Below are 15,062 nucleotides of genomic sequence, written 5' to 3'. Positions count from 1 at the left end.
TTAGTTATTTTATAACCTTGCTACTTAAGTACGATTCCCAGATCAGCAGCATGACTATAACCTAAGAGCTTTTTGGTTGCAGAATCTCAGGCTCCACTGCAGATTTGTAGAATCAGAACCTGCATCTTAACGTTTGCAGATAACTCATACAGTCAAGCTTAGGAAACATTTTGTAAGGTCAAGCCCATGTGGATCCCTTCACCTTTATTGGATGCTTCTCACTGACCAGGGGAACTTGATTTACTACCCCTTCAGTCTGATTTTCTAGTCGCTGGGAGGTGTGTGTGAGTGATTAAATTCTAGTCATCATTTTAGACACAACTCATCCCCAGAAAGCCTTCCAAGCCCTCTGAAGCTCTGTTACCAATGTTCCTTAAACTTCCACATCTCTAACTGAGACTGTTTAGTCTTCATTCAGCAAATACTTATTGAGCGCCTGCTGTGCACCTAGCTGGATTCTGTGACAGCGTGGGGAGAAGGCGCAGATCCTCTGAGAGCTCCTTCAGGTCCAAATCCAGGGCCGTACTAGCCTACACCATTCAAGGTTCGAGATTGTGTGCGCAGCACTCGAATATATAGCTACACTGGGAACTGCGTGGCTCTTCTGTGTATTACGGCGCCCTCCTTCCGCCCCCGCGAGCGCCGGCGGAGACCCACGGGTTCCACTCCGCGTTAGCTGCGGGGAAAGGAGGACCACAGGGAATAAGAACCCCGGCGTCCTGTTCTGGCTTGGGCCCGCATGGAGGGGACCGCGGAGTCCCAGACGCCTGACCTGCGAGACGTGGAGGGCAAGGTGGGCAGGAAGACCCCTGAAGGGCTGCTCCGTGGGCTGCGAGGCGAGTGGGAGCTGGGAACCTCTGACTCCCTGCTCCCGGGGGCGTCTAGCACCGGCCACGGCCTTGGAGACAAGATCTTGTCGCTAAGGATGGAGCTGGTGAGTGCGGGTGCCACAGGCCGGAGGAGTGAGTGGTGGAGGGGTAGGGAGAATAACAGAGTCCCTAGCGCAGGGCCGAAGGGACGCGCTCTGGACCCGAGTTAGGCTGGAGAGGGGGGACTTAAAAACTTTCCACCTAACTCCAAAGGGTCCCTCTCAGATCAGTCCATAAGCCCTGGAATGGAAGTGGGTTGACGACCATTAATTGTCGCCCAAGGGTTAGCCAAGGGTTGATGAGTCCTGAGGACTGGAAGAAGGAGGCACAAGCTCTTGGAAGTTTTTCTTGCCAAATATTTGGGAGGAGGGAGGTTGTGAGCTGGAAAGTACTAAGAACCTAATGCAGCGCAATTCTCCCTCCTCCCATAGGAGGTCTCCTGTGCCCCCAATCCCATTATAGGACAACCAACTACGGGGTTTTTTTCCACCTCCTGCAAACTGGGAAAGAGTGGTTCCTGTGAAGCAGGGTTGGAGGTGGGTGGGGGAGTGTTCATGACAGGTTTCAGCACAGAAGAGATTTAGGTGAGGACACATTGGCTGAAAATTGCCTAGGCTAGAGCACTGGAAAACATCTCCCTTGGGCTGATGGAGTGGCTCAAGTGGTAGAGCACCTGCCTAACAAGAGTGAGGCCCTGAGTTCAAACCCCACCACTGAAAAAAAAAATCCATTTCTTCAAGAACAGCTTCAATCCACTTAAAACACTTGAAAAAAATTTAGGCCCATAGCTGAGACAGTAGCAGCACCATCAGTGTTGATCCTTCACCTGGGACTCAGTCTCCTCCCTGAGGACCTCCCAGAATACTGAATATTTGAATCTCATCTGTGCCTTCTTGGGGAGAAGAGGAGAAAACAGCGGCCCTCCCCCTTCTCTGGAGCTGCTGGACTAGATTCAGAGCCCAGAGGGCAGCTGGGGCCCCCTACAGGCTCCCCAGGGCCCTGGTTCTGGTGAAAGAGGTGATTTACACCTGCCACCACTCTGCAGTTAGTTCTGAGGAACTAAAGAATTGCCAGCCACTCCCTGGGTCAGAACCAGGAGCCTACAGCGAGTAAATCAGCTTATAAATCTTCCTGGAATCCCACTGTGTGCCCCAACTCTGTGTACCCCAGAGTGATCTGGGAGGGAGAAGAGAGAGGAGATCCAGAAGGCTCCCAGGCCAGCCTAGGGTTCTCACCACTTGGGAGAAGAGGCCATGAGAACCTCCTGGGCTGAGTAATCAGGAAGGCTCCCGGGGGCAGTACTTGAATGCCAAGTGCACTTGGCCTTGAAGTTTGGAGGTGAGTGCCAAATTCTCTAGAGCAGAGTTAGGACTGTACTCACCTCAGAAAGGGCCTGGTTTTGCTTCATTGTACAAACTTAAGCTCAAGAGCCTATCTGGTCTGGTCTGTACTGATTTGAAAACTAACTCCCCCCTACACCCCCAGATTTTTAAGAGTTTTGCTATGTAATCTAGGCCAATCTTCAACTCATGATCCTCTTGCTTCAGCCCCCCCCCCCCAAGAGCTAAATTAACAGTGTGTACCGCCGTGGCCAGTTGAAAACAAACTTTTACTGAGCACATATGCCAGGCATCATGCTGAGCACTTTACACCTTTCTGTATTGGGTATTTTGGAGATAGGGTCTCGAAAACTATTTGCCCAGGCTGGCTTTGAACCGTGAACCTCTCAAGTATTTAGGATTACAGGTGTGAGTCACCAGTGCCCGGCTCTCTGTATTCTTGCCCTGTCTGACCTGTAGCCATGAAAGGCACAAGGGAGGGAACTTTTTGGGGGGTGAGAACAAGGAGAGGATTCCTATCCTACTCCTTTCTTCCTCCTCAGGCCAGAATGTCATTGATCTTTTCATGCATTCTCCCCTGCCCACTGTTTGTACCCAGGAAGGACATGGAGTAGGACAGGAGGTTTCCCTTGGAGCCAGTGGAGGCAAGCCCTCCTAGGACTGTCCTTCAGTTGTCCCTCTTCCTACTTTCCTTATAAGGAGGGGGCAGGCTTGCCCTTGAGGACAAGGTTAGCCTTGCCTTTAGAATCTCTTTCCTTTTGCTTTCCTCTCCTAGTAGAGGTTGACTGAAGAGCCAGATTCTGGAATATGTGAGAATGGGAAACAATGGCATCCTCCCCTCTTTAGTTCTCCTACCCAAAGAACTGTTGCTACGACAACACACCTTCACAGAACAGTTTGCCAAAAAAGCATTAGGCAAGAAGGGAAAGACACGAGTTCAAATCTTGTCTCTGCTTCTGAAGCATTTTGTGATCCTAACAACAAAGCCCTGTCTCTCTCCTGGCTTCAGTTTTTTCTATTTTGTGGTCAGGAAAGTAAGGGGAGAACTGTAGAACCAGATAATCTGTGAGAACCTTTCTAGTGACAGTCATCTGAGACTCTCAATCCATTACTAGAGATCCAAAATTGGGATCTCCAAATTTTTACCCCCAGGGTTGGATTTGTTTTAAGCAATGAGAGAGCCATATCCAGGACCCTAGGCTGGGCATATGAGGAGTAAGAAGCCTGAATCCTCCAACGATAATTGGGTTGGCATAGCCTCTGAGGCTGTGTCTCTCCTGAGCCACTTATTCCCTGCTCTGTTTCCAAAGAGATGGTGTGAAATGAATGTTTCTTTTTCTGGAAAGAAATTCTTGCTTCTATTTTGGGGAGTGATGCTATCACAGATAGGGAATCCCACTGTCACAGGATTATAGAATCTGGTGCTTAGATTTATCTCCTAGCAACACAGTAAAATCTAGCCCTCTAAGTCCTGGGGACCCCAGAGAGGCCAGATAGTAAAGGCAAGAGAAGGTAATGTGACCTATGCAACCCTAGGTAGAGTACCTGAAATGAGTTGGGTAGGACCTGCTGTCAGGGAGCTCACACCTGGGTTAGGGAGGGAGGAAGATGGACCAACAACTCTAGGATGAGAAGTACTTTGGAACTAGGGAGGGCCATCAACAAGAGGTTTTTTGTTTTTGTTTTTTTGAGGGACTGGAGTTTGAACTCAGGGCCTATACCTTGAGCCACTCCACCATCCCTTTTTTGATGTGTTTTTTTGAGATAGAGTCTTGTGAACTCATGAACTATTTGCTCCGGCTGGTTTCCAACCTTGATCCTCCTGATCTCTGCCTCCTGAGTAGCTAGGATTACAGGCGTGAGCCACCAGCACCCAGCTCAAGTTCCTATCTCGAAAACACCCAACACAAAACAGGCCTGGAGGAGGGGCTCAAGTGGTAGAGCACCGGCTGCTGAGCAAGCATGAGGCCCTAATTTCAAACCCCAGTACTGCTTCCCCCCCAAAAAACAATCTGTTTAAATTGATAGCAGTAGTGCTTAGGTATGGTTCAGTGGTAGAGAGCTTGGCCTAGTATGCCAGAGACCCTGAGTTTGATCCATAGCACTGTTAAAAAAAAAAATTGTCCCATGATGGAATGGATTAATTTTATCTTGACGAAGGTCAGGGATGACTTCCTAGAGAAAGAGGCACTTGAGATAGGCCTTAAAGAATGAACAAAATTTGTGGGAACTTATTTCAAGAGGGCAGACTGTACCAACATGCACTTACATCAGTTGCTTTCTGAAACTGCATGATACCAAGTGACAATGAGAATAATTGAGAATAATGTCAAAATAATAAAATTTTGACAGGAACAAAATTTTGGAAGCTGAAAAGCAGAAGGTGTAACTAATTCAGACTTGAAAAAGCTGAATCCGAAGCCAGCAGTAGGGCAAGCTGAAAATTCTTATAAAAACTCTCAAAGGTCTTAGGAGTTGGAAGCACTAGGTATTTCTGGAACTGAGGGCACAAATAGGCCTGAAAACAAAAAGGTTCCTTGAATGTGTAAGAATCATATTCTAAGCCAAGCCTGGTGATGCTGAGGAGGCTGAGGTACTCAGGAGGCTAAGGCAGGATTGAGAGTTTGAGACCAGCCTGGACTACATAGAGAAACCTGTCTTAAAACAAAACAAAAAGGTGTGGTTGAGTGGCTCAAGGTATAGGCCCTGAGTTCAAGCCTCAGTGCCACACACACACACACAAAAAAACAAAACAACAAACAAAAGAATCATATTCTAAGATCTCCTCCCTGACTGTGAAGCCAGGTACCAGCTACTCTATCTAGCTGAAGACAGGAGATGTTAAGTTTTAGAAAAGTAGAATGGAAGGAAGGAAGGAAGGAAAGATAAAGTATAACACTAAAAATTAGAAGACAATGGAACAATGTCTTAAATCCTGAGGAAAAGTTATATTTAATCTTGAATTCTGTATCCAACATTTTAAAACACGCAAGCTTCAACCTCTTTTGCAGACTTTCTCAGAGTCCTAATACAGGGAGAGTACCACTCACCCAAATGTAGTAAATCAAGAAAGAAGATATGGGTGGGATTGAAAAAACAAGGGACCCAACCCAAGAAAGAGGCAAAGGAAATCCCTAAGAGGATCATGATTTGAGGCCAGCCCAGGCAAATACTCTGAGAGACTCCATCTTCAAAATAACCAGAGCAAAATGGACTGGAGGTATGCCTGCTTTGCAAGTGCAAAGCCCTCCTGAGTTCAAACTCCAGTCCCACCAAAAAAAAAAAAAAGAAAGGAAATCCCTAAGATAATAGTGAAAGGAGGTCCCTGGAGAACAGTTGTGCAGCAGGGACAAATTGGAGCAGATCAGAAGGGCCCTAATGAGATGCCTCTAAGAAGATGAAATACATAATGCATGTGATATGTTTGAAAGTCTTTAGAGAGAAATCCAGACAATTGGAGGAGAGTTTGGGAATGACTTACCGATAACTACATACTTTAAGTATAAAGTAAGAAATAAAAAGTATAATAAAATATATGGCATGGTTATGAGCGTTTCCAAATCCTAATAAACACTGAATAACTGTATTGTCTTTTGGGAGGATGGGAAATGGGGAGGGCATCTGTATATGATATGGGAGTGGGAAGTGGGTGAAAGTTAAATTTTTAACCCATACTGTGGAAAGTCAATAGAAAATGCCTAAAACTTAAAAATCAAGAAGTTGTAGTATGCCGGGTGCTGGTGACTCACACCTATAATCCTAGCTACTCAGGAGGCAGAGATCAGGAGGATCACAGTTCAAAGCCAGCCTGGGCAAATAGTTCTCGAGACCTTATCTTGAAAAAAACCCATCACAAAAAAAAGATCTGATGGAGTGGCTCCAGGCGTAGGATCTGATTTCAAACCCCAGTACTGGAAAAAAAAAAAAAAAGTTGCAATATAAGCATGTTATTTAGAGATTGGGGATAAATGCTAAAATAAACAGCTAACAATTAACAATAATAGTTCTGGACACACTTAATACATACCTGTAGTCCCAGCTACTTGGGGTAGAAGGATCAGTTGTGCCTAGAAATTCTAGGCTACCCTGGGCTATATAGTAAGACCGTGTCTTAAAAAATAGTAGTTGTCTCTAGAAAGTGGCATTTAGGATTAGGATGGAAGAACTGTTATAAATCTTGTAGAACTGTTTGCCTTTTTATATGTATTTATTAATTTGATTAAAAGTGAAACTAAGTAAAAATGTAACAAGTTATGTGTGACAGAACCTGGGGTCACAGAGAAGTATGAAACTGGAGAGATGATGCACAAGGGCCACATTGTGACGGGCTTTTGAATGCCAGCTGCTGAAATGTTTAGATTTCATTCTCTTAAGAGCTCTTGAGCAGGGGAGGGACAAGCTCAGACTTGCGCTTGGAGCGTCTGCACTGGGAGGGACCCTGGAGATTACCCACTAAATCAAACTTACTTCTAGTGCAGACAGAGAGACTGGTGTGTGGTAGAGGGAAGCCCTGAATTTCCCCAACTATGGGAATCCTGACCCTTCTTAGCTCTGACTAAGGCTTCCCTCCCTCAGTTTTCCTACCAACACTCTGAAGGGAATAGGGAACCAGGTGAACACCCTCTTTATTCCTTAGCTCCTTTTGTCCTAATATACTTTACTCATGCAAGGCAGGCACTCTACCAGTGACCTATACCCCCAGCCTTGGTTTTTTTTTTTTTTTTGGTGGTGGTGGACAGGATCTCACTATGTAGCTCAGGCTGGCCTCAAACTGTCAATCCTCCTGCCTCAAACTCCTGAGTGCTGGAATTACAGATATGTACCACCATGCCTGACTTAGCCCTGGATTTTAATACTTAACATTTACTAAGACCTGACTGTGCTAGACACTGTGTTAAGAGCAAAATAGATAGCATTTCAGAATCCTTACTACCACCCTGTGAGGTGAGTGATAAGATAGCTCCCCACAGTCATATCATAATCAATAGAAAAGCTGCTTTTTAAATTTATTTATTTATTTATTTATGTGCTGGGGTTCCAAGCCAGGCCTCACACATACTAGGCAGGTGCTCTGCCACTTGAGCTACACCTCCAGCTCCCCAAGCTGAAATTTTAAATAGCAGTCCATCTGCTTCTAAAACCCATACTACAAATCATTCTATTTCCATGCTTCTTGAACGTAAAGCATAGCTGATTTGACTGCAAAATTGGGGTCTCTAGAAACATCAGGCAAACCCGTAGCCTAGAACCTGGGACTAATGCCTGTTCCCATTCCTGCAGGCTTACCTTCGAGCCATCGATGTGAAGATCCTGCAGCAGCTGGTGACCTTGAATGAGGGCATGGAGGCCGTGCGCTGGCTTTTGGAGGAACGGGGGATGTTGATCAGCCATTGCAGTAGCCTCACCAGCAGCCAATATAGCCTTACAGGCGGGAGCCCAGGGCGCTCAAGGAGAGGCAGCTGGGAAAGCCTGCCAGATACCAGCTCCACTGACCGGCTAGACAGTGTCTCTATTGGCAGCTTCTTGGACACTGTGGCCCCCAGAGAGCTGGATGAACAGGGCCCCCCTGGGGCCTCCTGTCCTGAGATGGACTGGGCAAAGCTTATACCCAGTGAAGAAAGGGCCAGGACTGAGGTGGACCTGACAGCCACCAAGCTAGGGAGCTTGAGGGCTGTGTGGACACCCTCCGAGGAGGGGCTCCAAGGTGAACCACCTGAGCCACTAAAGGATGAGAGTGCCAAACTGGGTTTTGAGGTCCACTGGTACTGGGGACAGTGCCAAGATGATGTGACCTTCTTGTAACAACTTTCCCACCCTTTTGTGCTCTTTTGGCTCTTTCATCACTTGGCCCTGGTCTTCCTCAAAATTTATTCTCCCTCAATCTGTGGCTAGGAATAGGCTGCACTGAAATAAGTCACCATGGAAACCTGACTTTACCATCTCTTTGGTCCCTAGGGAGTCTCTGCCTGTATAACTCAATTATTGGGTCCCTACAGCTATTTCCATAGAGATACTGACTCTGGAGGCTTAACCTGTGGCTGCTGAAGTGAGGGTATCTTCATGCTCCTCCCCCAGCTAGGGAAGGATTTAAGGAACTTAGGGCCCCCAGGAGATCATTGATGAGGGATTGGGGTGTGATCACCTCATCCAAAGTCTAGGACCCTTGGTTCCCTCTTGGCCAAGATGGAGTATTGAGGAAGAGTATGGCATCCAAGGACAAACATTCATGGATTGGCCCTCACTTAAGTGTTTGGAATTGATAGGCCCACCCCTTCCTATCTGCTGAGTGATGTCATTTCCTGCTGGATGAACTACTGCTTCTTCTGTACCAGTCCTTGGATGGTATGTGATAGGTCAGTATAGGAGGTGTCTGCTGTGAAGTGAGACCATACCACTTAATGTCTGTACCATTCTTCTAGTGATTGGGAAGACATCTGCCCTTCTGGCAGAGAGTTTGTCACTGGTAGATTTCAGTGCTGCTTTTTTAGAATGTTCTTACTTTTTAAACAGGGTGTTCTCATTTTGTTCCAGGGGTCTCACTTCCTTTGTGGCTGCATCCCTGTCTGGTGCCAACACTTTTATCCCTTTGCTTTTAGGGAGAGAAACTATCAGGGGCCTCTACCAAAGACTCTCAAGTCTGCTTGGCTTATTCTGTCACAGGGCCCTGCCAACCCTGTCCTGTGCTGCCCCAGTCCTGTATCCTGGCTCTGTATCTGACTACCAGGAGGTTCAGACTCTTCATGCCTTGGGCCTTTTATATGCAAATGATTCCTTACCTTCTCACTCTTGGAGGTCTCCGGGCTCTGTGGGTATACTAGAATCTTGGTAGGGAGGTGTTTTTTCTGTGAGTACCCTTCCCCCACCCTGTCCCGCCTTCTACCATTTGGTCACAAGGATGCCTGCCTGAAGTTGGGATACAAGGAATCCCCTTGTCTCAGCTACAATGTGGGGGTGTGACAGGAAAAGACAGAGGCTCTTTGGTACTTGGTCCTCATCCTGGGAGGGGGAAGGGACAAGGGAAAATTCTCCTTTCTCCCTTAAAGCAAGCCCTTGGCTCCTGGGACCTGAGATGAGCTGAGGACTGGCTCTAGGGCCTGGTCTCAAGGCACTAGATAATTACACCAAAGAAGAAATTCAGGGAAGCTGCCGACCCTGGGAGTCAGGGAGAGGACAGGCTTAGAGAAAGGGAGGACACAGGCTGTGGCTGATGTCAGAATGAATTCTTGGAGATTAATCCTTTGAATCCCAGGAAATTGCCCCGTATATCGGCCCCATCTTTCCTGGGCCCTGAAATTAGATTACTGGAGAGAAAAGAGGGAATAAGGATGATCTTTGGCTGTTGGGTGTGCCCTCCTCAGTTAGAGGAGTCTTCTTAAAATCCAAATCCTGGAATAACTCCTGCCATTTCTCTGCTTTTCGTTCCATATTGGAGAAGTAAAGGAAGCCAAGTTGATTGTTTCTACTTCCCCTCAAGTAGTTGTTTTGCAACTCCCACCCCAATCCTGTAGCAGTACGTTCAGTACATGGTCCTTCCCTAAAGACCCTACTTCCTTCTCCCGTCTCCTCAAGGTGATTGCAGTCTGCACAGCAACCTCTCAGCCTTTTCTCTGCTGTCACCAGACCTCTTCTTACCACTCCTCCTGACCTCCCTCCCTGGAAATTTGAATATCCTATTCCAGTCCCTACTCTGTCGCCATTTCATAGCACTCTTTTGGGTAACCACCCTTCCTCTTGGATGCCATTGTATTCCTTTTGTTTTGTTTTGGTTTTTGTTTTTTTGAGACAGGGTCTTGCTGTGTGGCCCAGGCTGGCCTTGAACTCACTATGTAGCCCAAACTGGCCTTAAATTCATGATCCTCCTGCCTCAGCCTCCCCAGTGCTGGGACACTTTGAGACCTTATTCAGGCTGACGTCATCTAATCTATAAAGAGAAGTGGCTGCTCGCCCCCTTGTGGCCATTATGTATCACTGCAGGAGTTACTTAGAACCTCCAAACTCAAAATTGTGTATTCTTCCAGAACATCAGCCCCCTCAGTGCACAGACAGGTAGACAGGGAGACCTAGAGAGGATATAGATTTGACTAGTACCACCCACTGTAAAACTGTGGCAATGCCCAGTTTAGAAAACCCGTCACCTGCCTTTATGCCCACAGCTCTGTCACTCGGCCAATCTGCCCCAGTCAGCACTCAGAAAGCCCAAAGGAACTGAAAACTAATATCCCCCTATTGAATGTTTTAGTCTTCATCTCACTCCCAGTCCTTCTGTAAAGACTAAGCTTCAGGCTCTGAGGAAAGAACTATAGGCTTCAGAGAGGAGAAAAATCAATCCTGGAAACAACCAATTTTTTTTCTGAAAAGGGAGGGGAGTAGGTCCAGACGTGGGGTCAGAGCTCAGCATTTTAGATCTGGAGGTTAGAAGTCAGTGTGGGGAGCTATGAAATTAGGAAGACAGATGAATCTTGTAGAGGTGAGAGTGTACCACAGATTAGGGTCAGGTGGAAGGCACCAGAGAGTATTAAGGGACTGGAGAGGTGGGGCAAGTGAGGCTGCCTGGAAACTTCAGGTAGGTCTGGCTATTCTTTCTTAACACCTTAGACTCTAGTTTACTACCAGAGAAGCTCAGGAACCTCAATAAAAACACATCCTTGGTCCCTCCTACCTGCCTGCAGACTGGCTGGTTGAGGCTCAGTTGTCCCGTTAGTGTAGACTTCTGGGTTACAAGAAGGAGCTATTTGGGAGCTCAGAGAAGAAGGGAGGAAAACAGAGACAAGAGAGAATAAAATGAAAACAGGCTTTTGAAAGTATGAGCTGGAACAAACTCCCAAGTGTTCGGAGGCCTTTGTCAGGGCTCAGGGTAAAGGCAGAGAAGAGACCCCTCATGGCAGCTGCAGAAATAGCACCTGGTCAGAATGGAACAGAATGACCATCAGGGGCACATGCAGGAGGTTGAGCACTAGGCTGACTGGGAAGCTTGGGCAGGTTCAGTGAGGAATGTTTGGGGTGTTGACACAAGCTCATTGTGTGTATGGTGTCAGGCACACATTGAGTATTCAGTTACACCTCCTCAGCGTAGAGGAATGAATTTGTGTAAACCTACAAGGAAATACGACTTATAAAAAAAATCAAGTTGGTTGTTTATACATTAGGCATTCTAAAACAATTCTTAGCAACCCTATAAATAGTACATTGTTACAATGTGTTGCTTAGAAATTTGTTGAAGGTCAGATATGTAACAAATTGTAAGTAATAATATGAACCCAGGTCAGTGTGACTTCAGGGGCTTCCAGGAAGTCTGTGACTCCCTGGACCCCACCCTCCAGATTCACACATACCTTATTCTCTCAGGAGCAGAGGCAATGTATTAGTTTCCTGTTGTGCTAATTACCACAAAGTTAGTGACTTAAAAACCACAGTTATGCCAGGTGTAGTGTAACCCATCTATAATCCCAGCATTTGGGAGACTGAGACAAGAAGATTAGGAGTTTGAGGCCAGCCTGGGCTACATAGAACCTGTATCAAAACAAAAAAAAAGGAAAGTAAACCTGCCATGGTGGTGGTGGGGTAGACCTGTAATCTGAGTTAGGCCTGTAATCTCAAAATCCTTAATTTGGGAGGCTGAGAAAGTAGGATCACAATTTCAAGGCCATTCTGCAATTCTGTTAGTCCCTATCTCAAAATAAAAGTAAAAAAGTGCTGGGGGCCCACCCAGCACAACAATAAAGGAAAAAAAAATATATATATATATATAAAAGAGTGCTGGGGGATGTTAATTTAGTAGTAGAGTACTTATGTAGCATACATGAGACGCTGGGTTCAATCCCCAGTACCACAAAAACAAGAAAACAACAGTTACTATTTGATAGTTCTGCAGGTCAGGTTAGCCCAGGGATAAATTAAAGTGATTTTAGGCCTCTGTTCCTTCCAGAGGTTCTATTGGAGTCTGCTTCCTTGCCTTTTTCAGCTTCCAGAGGCTGTTTACTTTTTTTTTTTGCATCTCAAAAAAAAAAAAAATCCACTAATGTAGTTTATTCATACCACATTAGTAAATGTGTAAGTGATGTTCCCATCTAACAAAGCTTGCTGCAGTTTTGCAGGCAGATTGCTGTTTCATCTTGTGTATACTCAAGGGAGCTGGTTAATAACGACCATGAACCTTTCAAAGCTTTACTTTTATCAGCACTCCTGATCTTATAAACGATGAAACTCATCAACCCCATTCCTACCCAGGTCTTCTGGTAAGCCTGGGTATAGTAGGGTTTCATGGGGATCCAGACATTTTTAATACTGTTTTGAAGCATCTTTGGAGGAGCAAGGGCTCAGGCCCCAGCAGACCCGGCAGCCAGATAAGAAAGTGCTGTCTGCATTTCGTGGTTCTTGACTCCTTTTATCCTCAAGGCTGGTCACATAACATTATTTCTTTTCTCCAGCCTCTGCTTCTGTCCCTGCGTCCCTCTACCTACTGCTACCATCTCCCTCTTACAAGGATTACATTGTGATTTTATATCCCTGTGATTACTTCGGGCCCAGTGGGATAATCCAGGGTTATCTTCCTATCTCAGGATCCTTAATTCAGACGTATCTTCAAAGTCCCTTTTGCCATTTTAGGTAAATACTCATCAATTCTTGGGATTAGGCAGTACACATCTTTGGGGGTAAAGGCTGTTATCCAGCTTGCCATAGTCAGGAATGGAGGGTAGGGAGGAGGATGCACCCTGGCCCAAAATGAACCCCTATGTTTTGTCTTCTTTCGGCCTAGAGTGATTGGTAGGGCCAAGAGGGAAGTGGCACATTCAGGCCCCATGTCTGGAGAAAAGTAAGTGCCTCCTACACCATCAAACTTAGACTTAGAGCCAGGTGCCAGTGATTCACACCTGTAATCCTAGCAGGAGGCAGAGATCAGGAAGATTGCAGTTCCAAGCCAGCCCCTGGCAAATAGTTCATAAGCCCCTATCTTGAAAATACCCGACACAAAACAGGACTGGAGGAATAGCTCGAGTGGTAGAGTGCCTGCCTAACAGGCATGAAGCTCTGAGTTCAAACCCCAGTACCACAAAAAAAAAAAAAAAAAAAGATTAGACTTGGAGGGGCTGGAGGCATGGCTCAAGCAGTAGAGTGCCTGCCTTCCAAACACAAAATCTTGAGTTCAAACCCCAGTACTGCCCCACACACACACCAAACTAGACTTGGAGCCTTCTGTGGTAGCACACACTTGTAATGCCAGCACTTGGGAGATTGAGGCAAGAGGATTATGAGTTTGAGACCAGCCTGTACTACATAGCAAGACAATACTCAAAAAAAAAAAAAAATCAGTTTTGGGAGAAATCTTTATGGGACTTTCTGCAGCCTCTGTCCTCACATTGTCTTCAACACATTTTGTGCTCTTGCTCCTCTGGGCGGCAGATCAGTTCACTCCCAGCAAACTAGCCTAGGTTCTCTCTGGAAAGGACACATTAATTCTCTCTCTTTTTTTGGTGATGTGGGTTTAAACTCAGGGACTCATGCTTGCTAGGCAGGTGCTTTACCACTTGAGCTACTCTGCCAACTTAGCTGTCTACTTTTAAAAACATATTTTATTCCTTTATAGTTAAACCATGCCCTTCAGGGCATAGTGAATTCTCCTGACTTGATACTAGACCCCTTTCTTGTTTTCTTCTTTTTATTCCTGATCCCCGTTCTCAGTCTTCTCCCTGGCCTAGGCATATACTCAAATGTGTCTCAGTGTATGTTTGGCCATGTACTTAAAAAAAAAAAAAAATATATATATATATAATTGTGTGCTTCTGTGTTTTAATATGTATAAATGGTATACTTTGGTAGTAAGCTAACTTCTATAATGTATTGCTTCCACATTTCAGACACAATAAAGACTTATTTTCAGGGGGAAGATGGTGGGGGCATTATAACCAATGTAAGGCTATTTGGAATTGTCACAACAAATCCCCCCTATACAATGAATGTATGCTAATAATAACAGAAAAAAAATAGACAGACTTCTTGTTAGCTTATTTCTCACAGCACAGTTTTCCTGGCTGGACAGCTCTCCTCCCCTGACCACATCAGGTCCTGACTCCTATTTTCAGATGGTTGTAACCAGATCCTGGCATCATAAAGCCCCCTGTTGACTTTTTACCAAGTTGTTTTACCATCCATTGATGATCATTTTGTGAATTAGTTATTTCACTAGGGTTACAAAACTATGACTATAATATGTAATTTCACCATGATTTGTTAGCTCTAATTCTGTACAGAAAACCTTTCACATCCTCTAGGACCATTTGGTTACCCTGAAATAAAGTTCATAGGAGAAAACCAGACAAATGCTTAAATTTCTTAGTCATTTTCAAGATAATAAGTTGGTATACTAGCAACTACTGAGGCTATTCTGTGATTTTGTTTTGTTTCATTCTTTTTATTAATTTTGGGGGTTTGAACTATTGTTTGCACACTTGGTAGGCAAGTGCTCAACCACTTGAGCTATGCCCCCAGCACCTTTTTACTTTAGTTATTTTTTGGATAGTGTCTTGAGTTTTTGCCCAGACCCAGCCTTGGACCAAGATCCTCTTACCTATGCCTAATCCCACATAGCTGGGATCACAGGTATGTATCACTATGCCTAACTTATTTGTTGAGATGGAGTCTTGCTAACTTTTTGCTTGGGCTGGTCTTGAACCATGACCCTCTTGATCTCCTGAGTAGCTAGGATTACAGATGTGAGTCATTATACCTGATTCTTTAAAAATTACTGTTATGAACCTATAGTTCTTATATATTTAATGTCTTTTAATCATTTGCAATTATTTTTTGCTTTTATATAAAATATCAAGCTGGGTGCCAGTGGCTCATGAATGTAATC

At 45.3% G+C, this 15,062-nt stretch overlaps 1 protein-coding gene across 1 annotated transcript; it reads left to right on the top strand.

Moving 5' to 3' along the window:
* The first annotated feature begins 298 nt into the window (after positions 1-298).
* Lurap1 (leucine rich adaptor protein 1) lies at positions 299-14,851 on the top strand. Its single transcript, XM_020157616.2, has 2 exons — positions 299-934; positions 7,490-14,851. The coding sequence occupies exons 1-2, from the start codon at positions 740-742 to the stop codon at positions 8,009-8,011; spliced, it is 717 nt and encodes a 238-aa protein (XP_020013205.1). The 5' UTR covers positions 299-739; the 3' UTR covers positions 8,012-14,851.
* Positions 14,852-15,062: the final 211 nt, after the last annotated feature.

The sequence above is a fragment of the Castor canadensis genome, chromosome 7 (genome assembly GCF_047511655.1).
Source record: "Castor canadensis chromosome 7, mCasCan1.hap1v2, whole genome shotgun sequence".
Lineage (NCBI taxonomy): Eukaryota > Metazoa > Chordata > Mammalia > Rodentia > Castoridae > Castor > Castor canadensis.
The sequence above is the reverse complement of the archived record's forward strand: the minus strand, read 5'-3'. Positions and strand labels throughout refer to the sequence as shown.

Excerpts from the sequence above, each read along its gene's own strand:
- Lurap1 (XM_020157616.2), top strand. The coding sequence starts at position 740 with ATGGAGGGGACCGCGGAGTCCCAGACGCCTGACCTGCGAGACGTGGAG. Across the intron at positions 935-7,489 it reads TGTCGCTAAGGATGGAGCTG|GCTTACCTTCGAGCCATCGA; the intron begins GTGAGTGCGGGT and ends CCATTCCTGCAG.